General features: G+C 41.0%; 1 protein-coding gene across 3 annotated transcripts in view; it reads left to right on the top strand.

Moving 5' to 3' along the window:
- Positions 1-23495, top strand: part of TMEM108 (transmembrane protein 108) — a 282268-nt gene that overhangs the window by 117619 nt on the left and 141154 nt on the right. For all 3 annotated transcript variants that reach the window (XM_068234491.1, XM_068234490.1, XM_068234492.1), the window contains one exon: positions 15359-15444. In XM_068234491.1, the coding sequence (XP_068090592.1) occupies positions 15405-15444 (40 nt within the window). In that variant the 5' untranslated portion in view covers positions 15359-15404. The remainder of the gene's footprint in view (positions 1-15358; positions 15445-23495) is intronic.

The raw sequence follows: 23495 nt of genomic DNA, 5'->3' as shown, positions 1-23495 counted from the left end.
TCATACAATCAGGCCCGGACTTATACACACTTACAAAGATGCACACAAAGCGATTTGCTTACCAAAATACAGGGATCCAGATAGAAGAACCTTGGACTTTTGTGGACGGACACAATTCTGGTTAGACCAGGAGTCCACTAGCTTGGGACAGGAGTCCAGCTGCAGCTACCGTCAGGAGGGGACTGATTTGAGGTATCTGTCCCCCGGTTTTTATAATGAAATATTTGCCTTGAGGCTGTAAGCCTGTTTGGACGGGGGAACTAAATTTAATTACATCCTCAGTCATAATTGGATTTCCAGAGATCTAACATCCATATATGAAAAATGTACTATAGCCCACATACATGAAAAGACTTCCCTAGTCCAAGTTACAGGTGACAACCCCATTGTTGACAGTATTTCCTAGCTGATCAAAGATAAGGATATAGTTTGCACCTCCACCAATAATTTAATTTCCTCACAATGAAATAGTGTTTAACACATATGTCAACTTTTGGTGAAGATACTCTTCCTGACTAGTCTAGAGTTCTTCACAATGCTTTAACAGTCTTCCTCAACAGAAGTGTAAACGTTTCAAGTGTCAATGACTTCAACACTTCACTTCTGCCATTGTCTGATTACCCCAGCTCTAATCACTGAAGTCCTCTTTAGATGCAAATGTAGTACAGCCAGATGACCATCGCTTCAAAGCAGAATACACATGTGAGATATAGCAGACAGAAAAATGACAGAAATAAGTTCCTGTATTCCCTAATATCATCAGCACCTCAATATATCACCACAGGAGCCAACTGAAGAAGCAGTGGCTCGTGTGTGAGGGATCGTTGGCAATCCTCAATGCTCTGGAGCAGAGTCTGGAGTTGTAGAGGAGTTCCAATGGAGGGAGGGTTTCCCAATGATCTTCTTTGCTGATCTCACGACCCTCTGTTTTTTGTATCTGTTGCCTGTGGAGGAGCCTGCATACTACACCAGGATGAAGGAACAAGGGGCAGATTTAATAGCGGATGAAGTAGAAGCTCCTGGGCCATAGCAAACTAATTCATTTGGCGAAGAAAGAATATTGTCTGCTGGGCTTTCCTGTGGGTGAGGTTGGCCTTCCAGGTCAGGTAGTCGGAGATGTCCAGGTGGTCACTAATTAGCTTCAGGCAGATGTTGATGGCATCATCAGTGGACTAGGGTGTTGCTAGGATCCAAAGAAATCCGGGGCACTTTTGGGCACTCCAGCCAAAAAATGGGCATGGTCATGCACCAGAATGTGGGTGTGGTCATGGGTGGAGCAAAATTTACATAAACTTAACAGCGGTCTAAGTAGGCTTGCCAAGCAAAATGTTGGTTGAAGCCCCCCTTTCTATTAATACAAAAAAAATGCAGCATATCACATACATAAGCAGTTAGAATCAGATGCTAGGAGCTCTAGTATCTGATTCATTCTCAGACACTAGGGAAAGAAGCCCAGAATAGAAGATGTCTGCAGAATTTGGAATGTGAGAACGACAACCCGCTGCCGGTCTCTGCCTGGGGGACATCTGGGGCACCCCAGAATAGATCCATGGCATGTGCCACTGATCTTTGGGGCTAGCAACGCCCCTGTCAGTGGACCTGTTTGTATGCAAACTGAAATGGGTCTATTTGAACCAATGTGAAAAGCTTGAGTAGGTAGGACTGATCTTTCATTATGAAGGTATGAACTGCTCCCATAAAACTGCTGTTAACATTTCTTTGTAGTGAAAGATTGCAATGAATGATAATACCACTTGGAAATCTCACATGGGGTGCTAAAGCTAACGTCTTAGTAAAATTACCTCAAGAAGGTCAACTCTTCACTGAACAGTTTGCTTTTATGTGCAAAATAGAAAAAAATGTTTGTTTTCTTAAAACAGACGGTTAAGAGGAAACCCAGCACATTCTGATGAGGATGATCTATAAAAAAAAATTACAATCCTGTTTTGAAAAAAAAAATCCAAAGATGTTCATGGTGTGATATTCCAATGCCATAGCGTAACTACAACCCATAGGGCCCTCCGGCACAAATGTCATGGGGCACCCTTTCTAGGATCTAACACCACAACCCAAGTGTAACCAATATAACACTATCTTAGACCCTAAGTGTGGCCAGTAAAGCGCCTTACCTTCCTGCAACACATCCCTTCGTCACTCACCCCCTCCACATGTTGCATAGTAGTGCAGCAGAGCATTATTGTTACCTGTTCCGATTCTGTGTTGTGTCTCCTCTGCTCTTCCAGGAAGCTGCATGCTCTATGCTGCATACATGTTTCCCAAATGTTCCTGCATGTCACATCAAGAGCCGGAGGCAGGTATGCAGCAAAACCTGTGGCTCCAGGGAAGAGAAGAGGAGACCTGATGCATCACTGGTACAGGTAAATATAATGCTCTACTATGTTACTCTGCAGAAGGGAGAAAAGAAGCAGGCCTCAATTAGGGCCTGAGCCCACTGATGCAGTTGTGTCCGGTTTTAAGTTACACTTCAATGTTACAGATTCTGAAAAGCGGACAGAAGCGGACACAACTGCATTAGTGGGCTCTGGCCCTTAGGAATGGTGAATGAGATGCAAATAATTTCAAGTTTATGCAGGATTATGCAAATGCTGTATGCAAATTCATGTAGCTTGACAATTAACTAATTAATTTTCATCTGCCTAAGATTTGATTGGTCTGTTTTCAAGCTGCATAAACTTGCATATAACATTTGCATAATCCTGCATCAACAAAAGTTAAATTCTTTTAAGAAGCGTGGTGGGACAGTTAGCTTCATTTAAGTCTTTCTGACTCCAGATATCACCAATGACCCTCCCTCCAGGTCTCCACTGACATCCTATATTCACTTCCATGCATTCCCGTTTTCCCAGGATAGCCTGTTTGTGCAGAGGATTTGCATGTTTAGGCACTAAGTAGTGATATCTTGGTTCCATCCACCTGTATAAAGAGATGAATCTATGTCAGGAAGTTTAGGCCAGTTTCACAATGCCTCGGCAAGAAGTGTACATAACTTCAGTATGTAAGTGACTCTTGTGATGACTTCTTGCTGCCAGCTCCAGACTTTCTGTTGATTATACATTATTCTGTCTGCTCCTGCAGGTCCTATCCTTGGCTAGTCCAATGATTTTTTGTTGATTGCTACCTGCCAAGACCCTGACCTAACCATTGTTTCTGCTGGAACATGAGAAAGGAGGAGTGCTCTGTAGTGCAATACTGATTTAATAGTAAAATCATGCAATATAAAATGAACTTAGTAAATGACAGAAAGTTGAGCACCTGTAGTTGGGCATAAGCACTGAACATGTCCGTAGGGTGCAGTCTCCCTACCTCTGTGGCCTGCAGTGGTGGTGGTCCATCGGATGGTGGTGGAGCGCAGACCGGGACCCCCACAGAACTTTCACGTGCCAATGACGTCACTACACATTTTGGCATTTCCACGCCTTCACCTTCATTGTTTCTGCTGTCTTACCCTGACCTCTGGTCTGTGCTACAATGATCCTTATTCCACCCTTTCCTCTTTCCTGTACCATGCACTCAGTCCTGCTACTACCCCAATTTAATGTATACTCTCTGTTTATAGGGAGCTTGTTGGTGCTTTTTGGAGAGTGGTCTGGTCACTGTTGCTGCTTGGCAGGATTCAGTGGGCAAATAATATTTACATTTAGGACATGGTCAGCGGGTGATTGCTATATCCTTCGCAAACGTGAATAGTCTCTATGAAGGGAATTGTCAAACAGTGATCTGTTTCTCAATCACTAGATGAAACATTGCTGACACACAGTTAGTACCAATGGAACATCACATTACTTTGTTGACTGCTGACGGAGTGATAAAGTGAACTAAAATATCTTACTTTCTTCTAGTGTTTTTCTTGACTATTGAGAACTTTAGTAAAAATGAAGACATGTATGGTAATCCACATACATTATCTTCACTGTTGTTCTTACGCTGCAAGTCCCCTTTAAAAAAATGACATGTTTGACCACAAAAGTTGAATCGCCAGGATAATGCATTTAATAGGAACCAACCCCTCTCCAGGGACCAGAAGAGAATAAAGAGAGAGAAAAAAGACTCCATATGAAGTGATTTACCTAGGATGACTAAATCTTTAAAAGGGGAAATACCAACGGTAAATGCTATTCAATTCTATGGCCTTAGATTTATAGTCCTCTGGTATTAGCCATGCTTGAAAGGAATTTTTAAATGGCTTCTGATTAAGACGACCCTACAAAATTCCACAGCTTTCATCTTGGATTGGAAAGTGAAAAGGGAAAGGTCAACCGTAAGAGCAAGTACATAATACAAACAGCTGGTCTTGTTTGAGGAAACCGGTCTTCGAAATGCCTCCTGATCACATTAGTGGGGACCCCGGCAAATGGTGCACTTAGAGGAAGTAAATTCCAGAACATAAAAGCCACAGTTAAAAGCACATTAGCAAAATCTCCTAAGATATCCACTTCAAAGTGAATTAATATTCCCTTATCATAATTTTCTTTCTTTTTTTCTTATTAGTTAGGGTGCTTCTGAGCATGCGCTGGAAAGCAATATAAGAGTGATTGCTTGTTTTGCTAAACCATGGCTGTGGCTTGTACTGCTTTGGTTATTTTGGTAGACACAAGCCCTAGCCTGTAACCAGCACAATTCCACCGAGCCATTCTTATATTTGTACGCATGAATCAATTAAATCAGTGCTGTATCCCTGATTCATATACAACACTCTGCATTGCAGGGTGACTTACAGTGGCAGCAAACTGGCAAGAGGGTATCACTCTGGCAGGGCAAAGCATGTTCTTCTGCATAGTCTACAAATTGAGCCAAACATAAACCAATATTTGGTAAGAGACGTTAAAGTTTAAGTGTAAACAAAAGTAATAATGATCAACAAGGTAGTATCTGGGTTAAACACAGTCTTCAAATCAAACAGAATGATTGTTGTAGGTGGAATGAAACGGTGAGGAAAATGCATGCTGTATTAGCAAATTGGGAAGAAAGCTCATTGTAAATATTCTAAAGCAACAGTATGTGGGGTTGTCTTTATACATCAGCTAGAATGGAAGACTGAAAATGTAGTGGCTGATTAAGAAAACATCAAAAGATAGATTGAGGGAACACACAACTCAACACCCCCCCCCACCTTCCCCCACTGGGAGACAGGACAGTTCGGATCAGAATTCAGGCATCACGGGGAAGCTGACGAGTATTGAGCAATAGTGGGCCCTTAGATTTTTTTCCCCCTAATAGTTATCATTCTATGCCTAATCTTTTAGAGCAGAGAGGTAGTTTTGAATTGAGATACACTTTAATGATCACACCTGTTTGGAGTGTTAAGCTATGACTTAGGTCCCTCGATTGCCAGATATGCTTTCCTTATGATATCTGGATTCTGCATAAAGATTACAAGTGAAGTGATCTTACCCCACTTCACCTGAGCTGCCCATTCACTATGAAACGTATAGAGATATTGAAATCAGATTCAGTGGAGCTTCTTTGAGTTTTCGGCTTAGCATCCCTATTGGTCATTGATTTAGACCAACAGAGATGCTCAGTGGGAAATTAATATAAGCCACACTGGAGCTGAATTAAATTTCCCAATGGGGTGTATTTGAATTTCCTGCTAATGATTCTTGTTGGTCCAGACAAAAGGAACAATGGGTTGCTCCAATGGGAAATACAAATGTGCCAATGATGGGGTTCCTGGTCAGTGCTACGGTAGGATGCTATGTGCAAGAACAAGCCCGGATAAACAACAACACAAAGCCAAAAGAGACCCTGATGCACAGTACAGTGTTGATAATGTACTAAGCTGAACACAGAAACACCACAACTACTTTGCAACAAGGATTGATTTGAAAGGATTTTGTAAAGTAATACTTAACATCTTAGCACTATATTAATATGGGGAATTAACTATTAAATCTTTACACACTAGATCTAATAAATCACATTCTTTGATGTGCCGTTAATATAAAAAGTGAAATATATTTATGCGAGCCCGGCAACAGTAAATGCATTTAATATGTGCAAAATGAAATTCATAACATAACTGTTTTTTAATTGATGACTTGAGACTTACCATGCTAATTTTGAAAACACATGGGGTATTTTGTACAGTAAATTAATGCTGCCACTTTAATGTTTCTCAGTGTTCAAAAAGTGTTTTGCAATTGAATTCCTTCTCTAGCGATTATGCCAGACTGCATCCTTCTGAAAGAGACTGGGGAATGAGTACCAGCATCATGGAACTGCTTCTGCTGCTGCTTCTTCCTTTTATGTGATGGGATGAAAGGTTTGGAAGCAATTTTACCAGACTTAAAATTAAGACCATTTGCATTTGTTGTAATCAGTAGCAGTTCATTAGTCATGAAAATATTAACATATTTTTTCAGTACTAGATTTTCTCTGGCTGCTTTACGGATAAATAGTATGTACAAAAGTCAGATTTTGAAAGAGGAACTTTCATAAGATAAAATTAGATATATAACATCAATTTAGTGATCACTTCTCAGCTCTCTCTGCTTCTACTATGTGTGCAGCTCAGTTTCAACACTGCTGCTAATGTTTACTGATTGTTGCTGACAAAGGAATGTAAAAACAAAAATGTTATTGCCTCTTCAGATCTGGCAACAAGCTTTACAGTGAAGAAATAAGTGCTGTGTTTAACTGCCTAAATGTTCATGGGCCCTAGTAAATAAAGTTTTATTGCTTTTGGACAGACATTGTCCTGATAACTTTTATAGATCTGTGTATCTGACACTTCGTCATCTGTACACATTTAGTATTGTTTTTCTGTTGAGTTACAGCTCCTCAAAAACTCTGTTCTTTTCTGCTGAATTAGGCATAGGGACTGACATTTATTTTATCTAACAGCATTGTTGATTGTAACAGTTTTTTTTCTTAGCTATGTTACTAAGAAAGCCATGTCACATAAGGGTTGTATATCACTAAGTAGCATGTCATTAAGGGGGCTCTGTCACTAGGGATGATCAAAGAGATGCAAATATTTTTGAGTTTATGCAAATTTATGTACATTTTCATGCAAATATATGCAGCTTGAAATTGGGCCAATCAAGTTCCACCCAGGTTTTAACTGATTGGACCAATTTCAAGCTGCAGATATTTGCATAAAAATGTACATACATTTGCATAAACTTGGAAGTATTTGCATATCATTGATCATCCCTATCTGTCACTAAGGTAGCTATGTTACTGGGGGCTCTTTAACTAATGAGGTTCTGTCACTAAAGGGACCAAGCCACTAAGCAGACTATGCCACTAAGTTGTTATGTCACTATAGGGTCTGTAAATAAGGGGGCTAAGGGTGTTGCTTAAGGGGCTATGTCCCTAAGAATACCTTCACTAAAGCTGAATATTCGCCCTATGAGGCAGGAAGATGGATCCCAGCAACGTCCCATGACAACGAGCCATCCCCCATACATCTTCCTGCCGATGGATATATGAGACAGTACATGACGGGCGCGAACAAGAGTTCAAGCAATCACGGTACTTTGCGCAGGAGTCATCGGGGATCTTAAAGATCCAATCCGCCGTGATGGTCATTGACGCTGCAAGTCGCCAAACATCGCTTGTTTAAATGCACACCTTTACCCACATTGCGAGATCACGGAAACGATCCCTCATCGCTCAAGAAATTACTGGTCATCGGAAAAATCAGGTAGTGGGTATGGGCCTTAAGGTTATATGTTTCAACAAGGTCTGACACTTAATAAGTTCTGTCACTTAGACGTTTGTCACTAAGGGGACTATGTTACTAGGGGACTTTCAATAAGGAGCTTCTGACACAGGGTGCTATGTCACTAATGGGGCTAAGTTACTAAGGAGCATGCTGCATGTGACTAAACAGGCTATGTCACTAAGGGTGTCACAAAGGATGTTATGTCATTAAGGAGTTTGTCACTGAAGCTTGTCACAGGGAACTATGTCACTAGGCAGACAGTCACATAGGCTATTTCACCAAGGAGTCTATCTCTAGAGTGTCTGTCACAAAGGAGTCTATCGTGTGTGGCTCTGTCACTTAGGGTAGCTGTATAAGGAGTCTGTCACATGGTTCTCTGTCATTAAGAGGGTTTGTCATGAGCCATTGTCACTAAGTCTCTAGAGGATTTGTCATTAAGGGGTCTATCCTCAGGGGCTGTGTTAAGGGGTGTGTCACTAAGAAGACATGTCACTAAGGGTCTATCACAGGGAGATATGTCTCTTAGGAGTCACAAGAACGTACTTATGGCTACTTAATATACTGGGTATGGTACCCTGAATGAGCAGATATAAGGGAAGTTATGTATTCTTACCCTTTACTAACATAAACAAAACAAATACTGAATCAATGCATGCTAAAATCTAATTGTATTCAAAGATTCACCTATGAAAAATTCAATAATAAAAAGAATGAAAATTAAAAAATGGAGTGCACAGCTTTGTACATTATATACTCAGCTAGACCCGTATATGCTTCTATGTCATACAATAACTAAACATAGTAGGTAGCTGCCAACAAGCTGTTACCCATTTTTCATGCATCCAAATTCACATTTGACAACATGGTACATGAAAGTATATCGAATCGTTTCCAGCCTATGCAAATTTCATATGTATGAACAAAAACTCACAGCATGCAACATTTTTCCAGATGCAATTGCGTTTCACTTATATTATAATGTATTTCAATAGGAAACACATGTATAGTAAGGTGTATGCATTTTTCACATGTGTTTTTCTGAAGAAATATCCAGAGATGGATATTGTTCTATGTAGAATCGCATAGTAGTAAAAAATGCAAAGCATGACAAAAAGGCACCAAAAAAAATGGAAACGTGTGTGTTTAAAAGCGTGCGGGCTAAGGCTAGGAACACACATAGCAGAAACGCTAGCATTGCGGAAAATTCAGCGTTTTTGCCACTAATGCAACTCAATGGGTTGCATAAAAAACGCATATAAAAAAAGTTTTGAAACATGATTTTTTAAAAACGCTGATTTTGATGCATAATTTTCAAAAATGCATAAAAAACGCATATAATGAAAGTCAATGGTAACACAATAGTATGCGTTTTTCATGCTTTTTCCATGCATTTTTATATGCTTTTTCTTAATTATTGTTTTGTGATGTATTTCCGCTTCCTGTTCTCTTTCCAGTGATTTGCATAAAAGGCAATATAAAAACGTATGGAAAACGCATACAAAATGCATAAGCGTTTTCTATATGTGAGCCGCATATGCATAAAAACGCACGCTAAATGCTTGAAAAACACATATGCAGGGAAAGAACGCCAACGCAAACGCACTAATAACGCACACACAAAAAACCCTGCACATGACAGAAAACTTTCCCGCACAGCCATGTACACCCAGCCTAAATACTGTATGTTTTATTCACAAATTCACAAATCTGCACTGCTCTAAGGAATTTTGATGCATATTATAAAGTAATAGCTTCACTGCAACTGCTTGCTAATTTTACTGATTTTACTGCATGGTGTTGTACTATATGTGGCCCTTAATGAATATATAACTAGGCACATATACTATTTTTTACATGTATGACTTTTATTAGTGAATTTATTTAGCAAAATGAAACTCCTAATACAATTAGTTTTTAGCATGCATTAATTCAGTGTTGTGTTTAGTTAATTTTTCACAAGATCCTGTTATCTGAAAGTACCGTATATTCCGGCATATAAGACGACTGGGCGTATAAGACGACCCCCCAACTTTTCCAGTTAAAATATAGAGTTTGGGATATACTCGCCGTATAAGACTACCCCTCTTCCAACGCACACCACATTAAAATAAAAATAAAAAAATACTGGTGCTGTGTATGAACAGATACTGGTGCTGTACTGTATGTGTTACCCAGTATATAACAGTATATAGTCAATTGACTTGGTGCATTGGTCAACTCTCCTTAAGTAGACTGGTCAGCTGTCCTTGTCTACCTGTTTATCAGAGCGGTATGGAAGAATAGATTGCACTCCCTCAGCAGCGAGATCTGAGAATCGGTAACAGGATAGGGCGTATCAACCGGCATCAATGACACCCGGCGTATAAGACGACCCCTAACTCTTCAGAAGATTTTCAAGGGTTAAAAAGTAGTCTTATACGCAGGAATATACAGTATATCTTTCACTTCTGCATAGCTGCAAGATGATTGTTGGTAACCTCTATATGACTGATTTCCAGACCTGAGACCGTTCTTGCTCATCCTCTGATTCAGCCTTTGAAATAGTGCACCAGCAATAGTGGGTAAATTGCAAACGGCAGACTGATTATCTATTGGATTTTGGGTGCATAAAGGGACAGGTCTGTTTTCATCTGAAAGAACTCAGGAAATTGAGTATAATATGCACTGTGTATACTGTAAACTCTCTAACTTGGCAGGCTGATCGGCCTCTCACCTGATTCTCAAGTCTGGGTAATCTCTCACGGAAAAGTCGTTTTCGGGGGCTGCACCAGCAGGTGTCTAATAGATGTCTGTGTTAAGTTTCGGCAAGCAGGCATTCAACCGGGCATCTGGGCACCCAGTGCAAGTAGTAGCCGATCAGCTACAACTCGCCCCGGGTGCCCAAATGACTGATTGGACACCTGCTTACCGAAAGAAGAATTTAATGGTTGGAGCCAATTATAGACAATTGGCTACAACTTTCTGTAGTTTGGACACCTGTGTTTAACTACTTTAAGACCGCCTCACGCCAATGGCCGTGACCGCAGCTGCAGCCCCAGGACCGCCTAACGCCAATTGGCGTCAAGTCATGGGGCTTCACTTTGCAGGAGATTGCGCACAGGCTGCGCGCGCATCTCCTGCTCTCCCCCGCCTTCAGTCTCTGAGACTGTTAGACGGCGAAACTGCCGTCTAATAATCATGTACAGCGCTGCGATCAGCAGCAGCGCTGTACTGGGGACAGCGTGTGACATGGCTGTCCCCTCCATGGTGTCAGGAGTGATTAGCTGTCATAGGCTGATCACAGGGATTGGCTGGAGAGGATAGAAATTAAATAAATAAATACATAAATAGAAACAAAAATTTAAAAAACACGCATATAAATATTTACATAAAAAAATAAACATCTAGGGGGCGATCAGACCCCACCAACAGAGAGCTCTGTTGGTGGGGGGGAAAGAGGGGGGAGAAATCACTTGTGTGCTGTGTTGTGTGGCCCTGAAGCTTGGCCTTAAAGCTGCAGACGCCATTTTAGCAATAATTAGCCTGATCTTTAGGGGGGTTTCCCACTGTGTTCATCAAGTGGTTAATTAGTGTTAAGCAGTTTTAGTGGGGTTAAAGAGGACCTAAACTTTTCCAGAGAAGAGAAGTAAAACACAGAAAACCTCACACTGTTCGTATATATAGAGATAACAGGCTGTCTAATTCTCCCTTATCTAATACATCACTGTAATTTGAGCTGTCACCTCTGTCTGATCTGTGCCACAGTGTGCCAATTCAGACAGGCTCTATGTAGCACAGGAGGTTAACCTGGTATGTGCTTGTATGAAACCAGGAAGTACCTAAAACTGCAGCAGCTCTGAGGAGCTCTGAAAGCAGTAATAAGGAAATGTTTTTATGTAAAGGATATTATGCTGTTACTTGTCTTTTAGAGTAGAGAGGAAGTCCTCGGTTTAGGTCCGCTTTAAGATTAGGCATTAGATGGAGGGGTTAAGGTTAAGGGCTGGTTCACACGGGCGTCTGCTGAGCTTTTGCTTGGCATTGCGTTCAAACGCCAGCGTTTAAACGCCAGCGTTTAAAAGCTAGCTTTTGAAAGCTTTTGAAAAGCGTTCAAGGCTAGCAGTTCTGGTCTCTGCTATTGTTTCCTCGCGTTTACTGCCTCTGAAAGCAGCATGTTGCTTTTGAGACTAGACGCAACGCTGGGATCTACTGCCAGGCTTTCATGAAAGCCTGCAAAAGCCAGCTCTAAACGCTCCCATTCACTTGCATGGGATGGCAGTAGATCCCAAAAAACGCTGCGTCTGAAACGCTGCGTTAAACGCCACAAAAACGCCCGTCTGAACCAGCCCTAAATCTCTCAATGGTCTCTTGTAGTATTCCAGCAGTGTGACTGGTCTCAGTGTGATTTAGCAACCTGAGATTTGGGCAGTATCTCAGTGATTCGTCTGATTTCTCTAAGGAGTGCAGTCTGGTAACTGGGCATTTTCCACAGTAACTCAGGAGCCAATCACTGGCCTGGGCAATCAATCACTTAGCAGTCTGGGAGGCATACACTGGATTTGTGTGTGTATAAACAAAGCTAACTCTGATTAAGTGCTGGTAACCATGTAGGCAGAAACATCACCACAAGGGGGACTGGCATCAGTTGGGCTGTGCCCTCAAAAGAAACTGTAGCGGGTGGTGGAATTAATGATGATGTCAGAGTTCTGACACCATCCGTCGGTATGTCTCTATTGGTCTACAAATAAGACAATAATCATACAAATGATGCAGTGGTACTGGGGGTGAGATACAATGAGGCAGACCAGCACTATGGTCATTTTGCATTTAAAAGACTCTTGCGCATGTACTTGTCTCCCATGTAACACTGCATCATTTGAATCGTTCATACAACCGATTTGTATGCCTGTTATTTTGGGCACCGAGTGAGACCAATACAGTAGAATCCCTTTATGGTAGACTTCAAGGCACCTGGAAAATTTGTTTACTATATCAGAAGTTTACTATATCAGAAATTGTCATATTTAAGCACATAAAGTATACCATGGTACTGTATCTTAATTCAATCAATAATTGGGAGTCATTTTTTCTTTTCAATGCTACAGCAAGCAAGTGCAGACAGTGTTTAATCTAGATCAAAATACACAGTATTTAACTATCCAGGGATTTGCATGCAGTAAACACGCAACATCTTGGACAGGAAGCATAGATCTCAACAGTTGATGCAGGTACAGTACTGATAGTGTACTCCTCTGTCCACATGCCTGTGCAGCCTGGATGATACTGCCGTGTTGCAGCCATGCACAAGCAAGTCACAGATGATAGGCAATACTCTCAGTAATCAGACAGCAGCTTACACAGAAAGCATAGGTCTCACTGGCTGATGCTTTTGAGGTAATCCACGCAAGCCCAGAGTAGTGTGCAGATAACAAACAGGCTACAGTTTGCTGCCAGCCTGCCAACTGACCACAGTTTATGGGTCTCCGACTGACGTATGATACCTGCGCCCACCCACTTTCCACTATAGCCGGATACAGAATACCGCAGGGGCCAAAAACAGGTTTACTATAACAGAAGTTCTATTATAGTAGGGTTTATTATACCAGGCGCTACTTGCTTCGCCGGTACCTGGACATTAGTTTACTATAAACGAATGTTTACTATATTAGCGTTTACTGATACATATAATATCCATCCAACCCAATTGCCTAACCCTCCTAAAATTCCCCTAATACTCGTTTTCCACCATCTTTGTTTTTAGGTGTGTGATTTAGCTGCCAGCTACATTGCATGAATTGGATACTGGAGTTCAGCTGTAAAACAGCTGATCACCAATGCCCAGTTGTGCACGGTAACGCCACTGGCTACCAAATTAAAAACCTGACACCCAATGCGGCTTATAGCCACTAATTTGCATTACAAGAATAGTGGCAGCCAAACTTACAGGCATTCTATTTACTTGCTTTGGTCTTGGAACATCAGTTTTCCTTTGTGAATGAAAATTCAAAAGTTCATTCTCTAAAATATTGAACGGATTTGATCACTTTGGCAGTCGTTCATCAGTCTGAGCATTCTATTTCGGTTAATTGTACTACCGATGCTCTTGCAGTAACTTGGCAGTTCCATCAGGAACTCGGCAGTGTACATAATCTGTTATAGTCTGGTTCTTGGGCATTTTCTCAAAACCACTCTGGGAAGACTCTCTGTAAGTTTGAAGTATAAAGTAACTTTCTGTGCAACTTAACAGTTTGCTGTCTGTTGGGCCTTGATTCATGAAATTGCGGAAATATTACCACACATACACAGTGCACGGTAATATTACAGTGTGTGGTAATATTCTTGTGTGCACGCTTAACTAACATGAGATACGCTGGTAATGCACGTAGTACGCTGCGCTAATGGAGTACCGCGGTCGTGCTACGAAAGTATCTCGCGGTAGTTGCGCATGCGACGGGAATATTAGTGCATGCTTTGTAATATTACCACAATTTCATGAATCAAGGCCTTGGGGCCATGTCTGGACCTCAGCAGATTTTCTCTATAACTTAAAAGCTGAAACCAAGTTATTTCTGTAACATTGAATAACTCTTTTGCATTACCTGAGTGGAAACAGTGGATTTAGACATGGTCAAAGCTTTCCAAAACTGTTTGCTGTTAAAGTGTGGCTTACAGATAACTGGTGTGGTATAAGATATATCCACTGTGGGTCTACACAGATAGTACTGCATAAACAAGAAGAACATTGTAGGACTATGGTGGACAGTCTAAGCAATGTAGGTAGTAATGGCAAACTAAAAAGGAATTTAAAGAACACATAAGGTACATGTAAGTTGAAGTACTTATTTCAATATAGTCCTTAGGCCTAGTATGCACCTTCAGTAATAGTCTCTTGAAATTATCCTTCTTGATCTTTTAATTGTACAAACACAGTGATCTGTGTGGTTTGTTTTATAGAAAGGGTAGGTATGAGGGGGTGCAAGCTGCAGAGGGAAAAAATAGCAGCAACCAGATGCATGCCTGATTACTAGCAACCAGTCAGTAGGCATTGGGGGACTCTTTTAAATACTTCTATAAAAGTTCCCAAAATTATTTTTTTATTTTTGGGGCAAACTAAGCTGAAGGTGTTTACAACCTCTTACTTGTGCTCATATAATAATTAAAGGTGGCCACACACGATACAATAAAATGATCTGGTTTTTTTACGGCAATTCAATAAAAACGATCGTATCTCCCTAAACAAATCGAAAGCTTTCTTTTCATTCGACTGAAAAATCTGATCGGATTTCCCGTTTTCTTCGATTTTTATCAATCCGGAATGCCAGATATTTTTCTTCAATCGTTCTAAAGATTGTATGGTGTGTGTTAGATTGTCAGTGTATCAATATACACACCCTAGCAATTTTGTCAGAGTTTTCAATCATTTTTATCATAACTGGGGAAAAAGTGAACATAGGTGTGTGGTACATTGGTCATATTTTGAAATGTTACAATCAGTCAGAAAAATTGATTGCAATTCTTAAATTGAACAGATATTTAAAAAAAATGGTGTGGTGTGTGGCCACCTTAATATTAACCTATAACCTGTGAAATATAACTGTAGCGTGAGGTGGCATAAATGCTTTTAGGACCAATGATGGTTTTCCTGGCACTGTTCAAATCATACATTTTCCATTTTCTGTTTATATCTTGCAGACAGTATGACGAGTAAACTAGCGGACACGAAGGAGCAGATGATACCATGAAGAGAAGGTCACAGGCCCTTTGTTGCCATCTGTTTAGTAAGTAAAGATTATCTCATTGATGGTGTGTTTACCCTCATTAATCTTTTTATGAATTCAATCCAACAAAAGTGTTTAATAGCTGTAAATTAGCTGGAATAATTTCAGGACACACTTGAAAGAGTAAATGTTAACTAAGGGCTTGTGTTAGATTGGGAAGATAGTTTGTGGTAATGAACTGTAAAGATAGCCATACTGTACACTATTATTTGTAATAAAAACATACAAAGAAAAACACTTGGGCATATTGATCAGTGAAGCCTGCTCTTTGGGTGGACAATGTCAGCGGGAGTGTGGGAGTGATGCATGGATGGGAGTGATGAATGGTGACCTCACAGCTTTGTATTGCATTGGGCAGTACAAAGCAAGAACCAGCGGTGGTGAAACTGATGTTAGATTACAGTTATGTAAAAAATCTAGTCTAGTATGTAGACGTGCACGGTGGTAGCCTAATGTGTAAACAATCAGCATCAAGTAATCATTTACCTGATCTACCACACATCTGTAAGCATATGGCTAAATTAACAAAAATGTATTGTGATTTGGAATCAGTAAAAGTGGTACAACCTCTTGTAATTAAGGATAGATAACCAGGGTATATTCAGTTTTGAATAAAAATGATTTAAAGAGGAACTCCAGTGAAAATAATGTAATAAAAAAGTGCTTAATTTTTACAATAATTATGTATAAATGATTTAGTCAGTGTTTGCTCATTGTAAAATCTTTACTCTCCCTGATTTACAACCAGACATTTATGACATGGTGACATTTTTACTGGTGGCAGGTGATGTCACTGGAAGGAGATGCTGCTTGCTTTTTTGGCAGTTGGAAACAGCTGTTATTTCCCACAATGCACCAAGGCTCCCACAATGTGATGTTAGGACCTCACACTGTGGGAATGGTTTCACCACAAAATCAGCCATACAGACCCTCTGATGATCCGTTTGAGAAAAGGAATATATTTCTCATGGGGGGTATCAGCTACTGACTGGGATGAAGTTTAATTCTTGGTTACGGTTTCTCTTTAAATGTATATATAATGAGATAAATGTATATATCTATGCTCAAACCAGTAAAAAAAACTGTCAAATTATTTTTTTATTCCAATGACCATACAATGTATAAGCAGATGTGTGTGGAGAGAGATGAAAGGAAGCTTACACAAGCAGTTTAATACAGGAGTTCTTAAAGAAACTCTGTAACAAAACTTTCAGCCTTATTTCTTCTATCCTATAAGTTCCTATACCTGTTCTAATGTGGTCTGGATTACTGCAGCCTTTTCTAGTTGCACTGTCTCTGTAATATATCTAATCTTCTTTTCTTTGTCAAGCCTTGTTGAGCCAGAGAGGAATGCACTGCCTTTGCTGTGATAGGAACAAGTGATGCACCCCCCCCCCTGCCCCCCCTCCAGGCTCTGAGTGCTTTGTTTACTCCTCACAGACAGAGCTCTCTGAGTGGGAAGGGGGCTGCCTGTCTCATGCTGAGAACTGTGAGAATCCCAGACTGGAGTGCAGATAATTCTCTATGTAATAAAAACTTGTAGTATACTGTAACACGAGATATATATATATATATATATATATATATATATATATATATATATATATATATATATATATATATACACATCACTTTCTGGTTAGCGGCCATGTTTTTTTGTTTGTAAACACTGCCAAAGTCTGGCGATTAAAAGCCAGAAACGCGGCAGGGAGCGGCGGAAAGGGCAAAGAGGGGCCCAGGAGAACATAATAAATACAATGGTATGCTTTTTATTGTAAGAATTTGAGAGTACAGATTCTCTTTAAGTGTGAAATTCACTAGCAATAATTAGTGGGTGGGTAGCTAATGCAGCTTCACCTGAGGAGAAACAGCCTGACTGCTGGTGTATGCAGGATGCGGCAAGTGGGGTTAACTCACCTACATCACTACCTCTGGTTGCTGCACTCAGCACCATTCTAGATCCTCTTTACTACTTTCTTTGCAGAGGAACTTCCGCTATGAAGGAGGAAGTCTTCAGTAGATAGAACGCGGCAGGAAACACAGCAGCTGGAGGCAGTGACGAAGTTAAAGTGGATCTGAGATAAACTTTTACTCATTGCATAATTGTGCTCCTTTCATATAGTTTATAGGGAATTCCTCGAGCCAAATACTTTTTTGTTTTAATACTCTAATTCCCTATAAAGTAAACAAGCCTCGCTCACAGCTTTTCAGAGTGCCTTGGCATTTTCAGACAGTAGCAAGGGCTTATGGGAGCTCAGTCTGGGCAGGAGGAGGGGGAGGTGTTACTAGCCATTGATTTCAGAGGCAGAGAGGAGGAGGGAGGAGGAGAGGGGACTGAATTTACACACAGGCAAGCTGATAGCATCTCCAGCCCTCAGCCTGTGACAATGTGACAAACAGAACATGACTGCCCTCATTGTATTACAGGAATAAATAATCATAAACTTTTGAAGTGGTTTGCAGATAGATATGCTGTGTAAATTATCAAAACTTTAGATAAGATATATAGACAAGTTACTTGTTATAGTTAGTTTTTCATCTCGGATCTGCTTTAACAACTTTTGCCGCAGCCCTCATGTACCAGCAGTCAGGTTCAGTTTTGTCTTCAGCGAAACTTTATTTCACGTTCACCAGCATATCCTTATTCACTAGTCCATAAGGTAATAATGGCATAACAAAAAAAATTAATTGTTAAAAAAATATTTTTTTAGAACTATGTGCATAAAAGGGTCTAAGGGGTCTGAATACTAGTGGTTATTATTTTAACAGAATATATGTAAAGAATAGCGGAGATGCCGTTGCATGGGCAAACGGCATGGCGGCCATCTCCGCATTCCAGCCGGCGGCTTCTGCCGCGCAGCTACATGCTGCTGGTTCGCCTGGTCCTTCTAGTGCACACAGATAAAGAGCTAAGCGCGCGCGCGCCAGGCGACAGGACCTTTATGCAAGTAAAAGGGGAGTCAGCTGATCAAGCCGGTCAGCTGACTTCAGCTATGCTCCGGATTGGCTGAGTGACTGGAGCGGCGCTGTGGAGCGCTCTGGGTATTTATAGGACTTGCCTGTCAGTTGCGAGTTGTCTGCTGTTGCAAATGCTTACATGTGAGATCTTACAGTGTGTTAGAACCAGCCTGAGCTGGGAATTTACACTTAGTCAGATTCCGTTGATAGCTTTAAGTACTATTGTATTGTAAGACTTGTGTACCATTCTTTAGTCTAGTTCCCAGGTGTTGAAACCAAGGACTTCACACCTAGACTAGGATATTGATATATTGCTACTGTTCATCTGTTAGTCTAGTTCCCAGGTGTTGAAACCAAGGACTTTACACCTAGACTAGGATATTGCTATATTACTACTGTTTATCTGTTATGATCTCTCGCTTTCCTGACTACTCTCTTGCTTACTGATTCAGTACTTCTGCCTATCTGATAACTGTTGCCGACACTGCCTGTACCTTGATACCGAATCAGTCTTCCGCCTCTGTACTGTATCTGTCCGTTCGTTGCTGACCTTGCTTGTCTGACACTTCTGTCCTCACTAGTGGGTCTAGCCACTAGTGAGGAAATTCTTAAGGGCTGTCACCTAACCCTTAGGTGATCAGCCTTGCTGTACTGTCTGTGACACTTGCTCCTCAGGTGTCAGTTAGCTGCAAGCAGTGTCTGTTGATCACCTGCTCCTCAGGAGATCATCTTGCAGCACAGTCAGTTGTCCCTGCTCCTCAGGGGTCCACTGGCTGCAGTACAGTCCGATTCCCTGCTCCTCAGGGAATCCTTGGCTGTAGTACAGTCATAATCACTCATTCCACCTGTGACCACCCTTGCAGCACAGTCAGTGGTCCCTGCTCCTCAGGTGTCCACTGGCTGCAGTACTATCTGAATTCCCTGCTCCTCAGGGAATTCTTGGCTGCAGTATAGTCTGTATTCCCTGCTCCTCAGGGGATTCTAGGCTATAGCTTAGTCTTGATCACCTGCTCTTCAGGTGATCATACTCTTTAACACCGTCAGTGGTCCCTGCTCCTCAGGCGTCCACTGGCTGCAGTGCAGTCTGAATCCCCTGCCCCTCAGGGGATCCTTGGCTGCAATATTGTCTGTGTCTCCCGCTCCTCGGGAGATAACTTCTCCAATTACTGTTGCACCAAACACAATACCACATTAGGTGTCCTGTGTCTAGCTATACTAGTATTATTGGTGATTCTGCAGATCACCACATAATCAGGTATAGCATCTGTATTATTGGTGATACTGCAGATCACCAATAATCAGAAAATTCTGTGTTGCTGACACCAATCGTTACAATATATTGCTTTGTTCTCTAGTCTGGGGTCTGTAGCAAAACAGGTGCTTTCGGCTGGCCGCATAGCGCCTAACTTTGGCGCCGCTATAGTACTAGTGCTATGGTGTGGATGGATAATTTGGGGTTCCGCCAATCGTGGGACCCTAAATTACTTCTCATTCCGAGTTGCTACAACTCAGAGTTGCTACAACTCAGAAGGGTATACAATTTTACGCTGCTGAGAATTTGAGTGGCAGCAAGGTGGGCCATCATTCGGCTCACACTTCACCCAGCTCACCAGCGGTGTATACCCGTCTGTAGATCCATTGGAGGAACTGTTGAGGTTGAGAGATGTATAGCATTGCAGACATCGTTTTATTAGCTTGTGTAACAATTTAGCAAAGGTTGCATTGCTGTTGCTTTTGAAAGGTTATGTGCAGATTAGGTTGTTTGTTGGAGTTCTTTAGAATCCATGTGACCAGCAGTTCCCAAAGCCTGAGTGGAAAACAAAAGATTTCAAACTTGGCAAGACAGCCAGTGGACATTTTTAAGTCATAGATTATCCAGAAAACAAAGGTCACACAGGGGTCTGACATTGTTTTCACTGCTCAAGGATACTTTTTTTGTATATTACTTTAGGAAATACATATCAACCAAACACTAATCACTGTATGGGTGAATTCAGCTGAAAGTGAAGTTGCCTTCTGTGTTTTTCCCCCTCTGCATCATTTCAGTGCCGGGGCATTGTGCTTTAAAATGTAGGTTAAAATTAATGAATTATTATGCTCTTGTTAGACTTCAAGCCAAGGTTACAGCTATATTAAAACATCAGATTTAGTCTAGGAAGTCCATGAGGTTACTCTGCTCTTCATAATGCTTAAGGCCGACATAATTTACATATGCTCCCGGATAATAGTCTAATTTTCTTTCTTCTACAAAGCTACCATTTCTAATATAGACTCCTGGGAGAAGCTTCAGCTGTGATCCTTTGCAGTTTTCTCATAAATGTTATTTTTCTACACAGTATACTTATGTTAATGTTTGCCTGCAAACGGATTATGTGTCGGTCACATCCAGATATTTTATATGAAAAAGTAAGACAGGCTAACCTGATGCTAACTACACATTAAGGAACCCGTTGAAAACACATCAGATCTCAATGGGGAAAAATCATGCTGATATCTATGCAAATATGGACTGGGTATTGTGTTAGGAATGGACGGATGCCACATGATTTGATGGAAATTAAAATATTCAACTTACAGAGGGCTGAATTCAATACACCGTAAAAATCAAAGTGAAAAACTAGGTGGCATTGCATCCAAAATTTCATTGCAGTAAATCAAAAACATTGTATGGGTCCCATGTGCTTGTATGCATGCCCAGTGTCGTGGCAATAGAGGGTGCAGAGGTTGCAACCGCATCGGGGCCCTTGGGCCAGAGGAAGCCCCAAGAGGGCCCTCCTTCAACCGCAGTATTAGCTCTCTATTGGTCCTGTGCTTGTAATGTTCACTTCTATAGATGCTTTAAATAGTAGTAATCATTAACAAGCTGTCCCCATTCCCTTCTTGCACCTCTGACACTGTAGTTGCCATTAGCAGGTTTTGGTGCGCCGCATCAACTGTTATGTATAGAGTGCTTGGGGCCCAATGTAAAACTTGCATCGGGGCCCATAGCTCATTAGCTACGCCACTGTGCATGCCTGATAACAGTGAAGCATGTTCCTACTTAGATGACAGATAATGTCCTGGGGGATCTGCTTGCTGAACTTCTGGACAGCCTGAGGTGCAAAGTGGCAGCATGGCATGGGCTGGCAGTAGACTGAGATGTAATGTCCTAGAGGTGTTCTATTCCTCTCTCATGAAGCAAGGTGAAACATTTGCATCAGGCGCAGAGATTACAGGGGAAGCATTTTTGTACTGTGTTCCCACTAACACCATGCAGTTGGAGGAGAAGCTAGACTCACAGACTTACAGCCAGCCAGTGTGATATTGTGTTGAGCTGCAGCATGTCATGTGAGAACATTAAATGAAGCAGAGCAAATTGTCGGGTGCTGTACGATCATTCCAAATCAGGGGTGGGGGCGCAACCCCACAAGTTTGCCTCAGGCAGCAAAAAGTCTAGCACTGGCCCTGGTTCTATTGCATAAACATTGAGAGAGAATGGTCTGACAGATCTTCAACCTTCCAGAAAAGGGAAGCAAGGGCAGACCAGGAGCCAATACAGCATATTAAGTTGATAATGAGGTGTGCCTTTAGCTCCATACACACACTAGATGAAACTCAGCCGAGGTGGGAGGGTGTCCTTGGCCCCAGAAGGGGAAGCAGTACGGGCAGTACCCAAAGCTCTCTCTATGCCAGGAAACACCACCCCAGGTGTGTGTGTGTGGGAGGGGTGGGGGGGAGCAAAGCAGGTAGTTGGTTCTTTTTATAGAATAGCAGAGCTCTCTTTTATATACCTAATGTTGATAACAGTAACAATAGAATTACCTTTTACATTAAAAGCTTTTTCTGACAGTATGCCCCACTCCTCCTGTGCCATGCCTTTGTAGCTCATAGTGTTAAGCCTGTACTGCCCTTAATTGTATTTTATAGAAAGGTTGTTATTGTATAAAGAGATTAATAACACCAATTAAAGTAGAACATGGTTCTGTTAGTGTGTTAAGTGTTAATTCTTAATTCAGTTAAATTAAGCAAAAAGTTCTGACATGAAATGAGTAACATGACCTAGGTAAGTAGTTAGAGGAACTTCAGCCTTAACAAACATACTGTCATTAAAGAGACACTTAAGCAAAAAAAATATATATGATATAATGAATTGGTTGTGTACTATGAATAATTACTAGAAGATTAGCAGCAAAGAAAATATTCTCATATTTTTATTTTCAGGTATATAGTGTTTTTTCTAACATTGCATTCTCTAATATGTGCAGATTACACAACACTCAGCATTCAAAATGATTCTTTCAGAGCAGTCTGTGAACTAATGACCTATTCTCTGGCAGAGGAAAAGTAAAAAATTAACTAACAGTTGAGATAATAAAAGTCAGAAAACAGCCCTCTCTACGACTTTGAAAGTCATAGAGCTTAATGGCTTTTTTGTATAGAGATAACAGGAATTTCTTAAATCTTCCTGTACTGGAAACAATTAGACTGATGTATCTGATCTTAATATTTTATTTCTTAGCTGTACTACACACACAAATCATAATATCATAATTTTTTTTTCGCTTCAGTGTCTCTTTAAGTTACATTAGTTATGTTAATTAAAATAGATAGGTAATATAATCTCTTACCCACCCTGTTTTAAAAGAACAGGCAAATGTTTAATTTCATGAGGTCAGCCATCTTTTTGGTTAAAAGGAGGTGACAGGGAGCATGAGACACAGTTCCAACTGTCCTGTGTGCTGATCATCCCTCCCAGTTGCTAGGCAACGTGAATAACAACATAGGAAATCCCATCATGCTTTGCACAGCATCAGGGAAAAAAAGCCCGGGCAGTTTTCTTTGATGAGTGGAGCTTAGCTAAAAACGCAGCTAAAAATGATGCTTTGGTAAGAAAAACTAAGTTCTGATGCTGTGAAACTGTTAAAGAAACACCAAGCCTTTTCAGTTCTGCTGAGTAGATTTTTAGTCCGGAGGTTCACTTTAAGGATAATACTTGCAGTCCTCCTCCAGCACAAGTGTGCTGCGTGTTTTCTGTCCATGACCTGGATGCAGGAACTGGATCAGCTGATAAATGTTCTAGGAAGACTTATCTGCACACAGCACAGTAGCAGACA

The sequence above is a fragment of the Hyperolius riggenbachi genome, chromosome 5 (assembly GCF_040937935.1).
Source record: "Hyperolius riggenbachi isolate aHypRig1 chromosome 5, aHypRig1.pri, whole genome shotgun sequence".
NCBI classification, from domain to species: domain Eukaryota; kingdom Metazoa; phylum Chordata; class Amphibia; order Anura; family Hyperoliidae; genus Hyperolius; species Hyperolius riggenbachi.
Note: the sequence above shows the minus strand (reverse complement) of the source record. Positions and strands in the feature narration are given on the sequence as shown.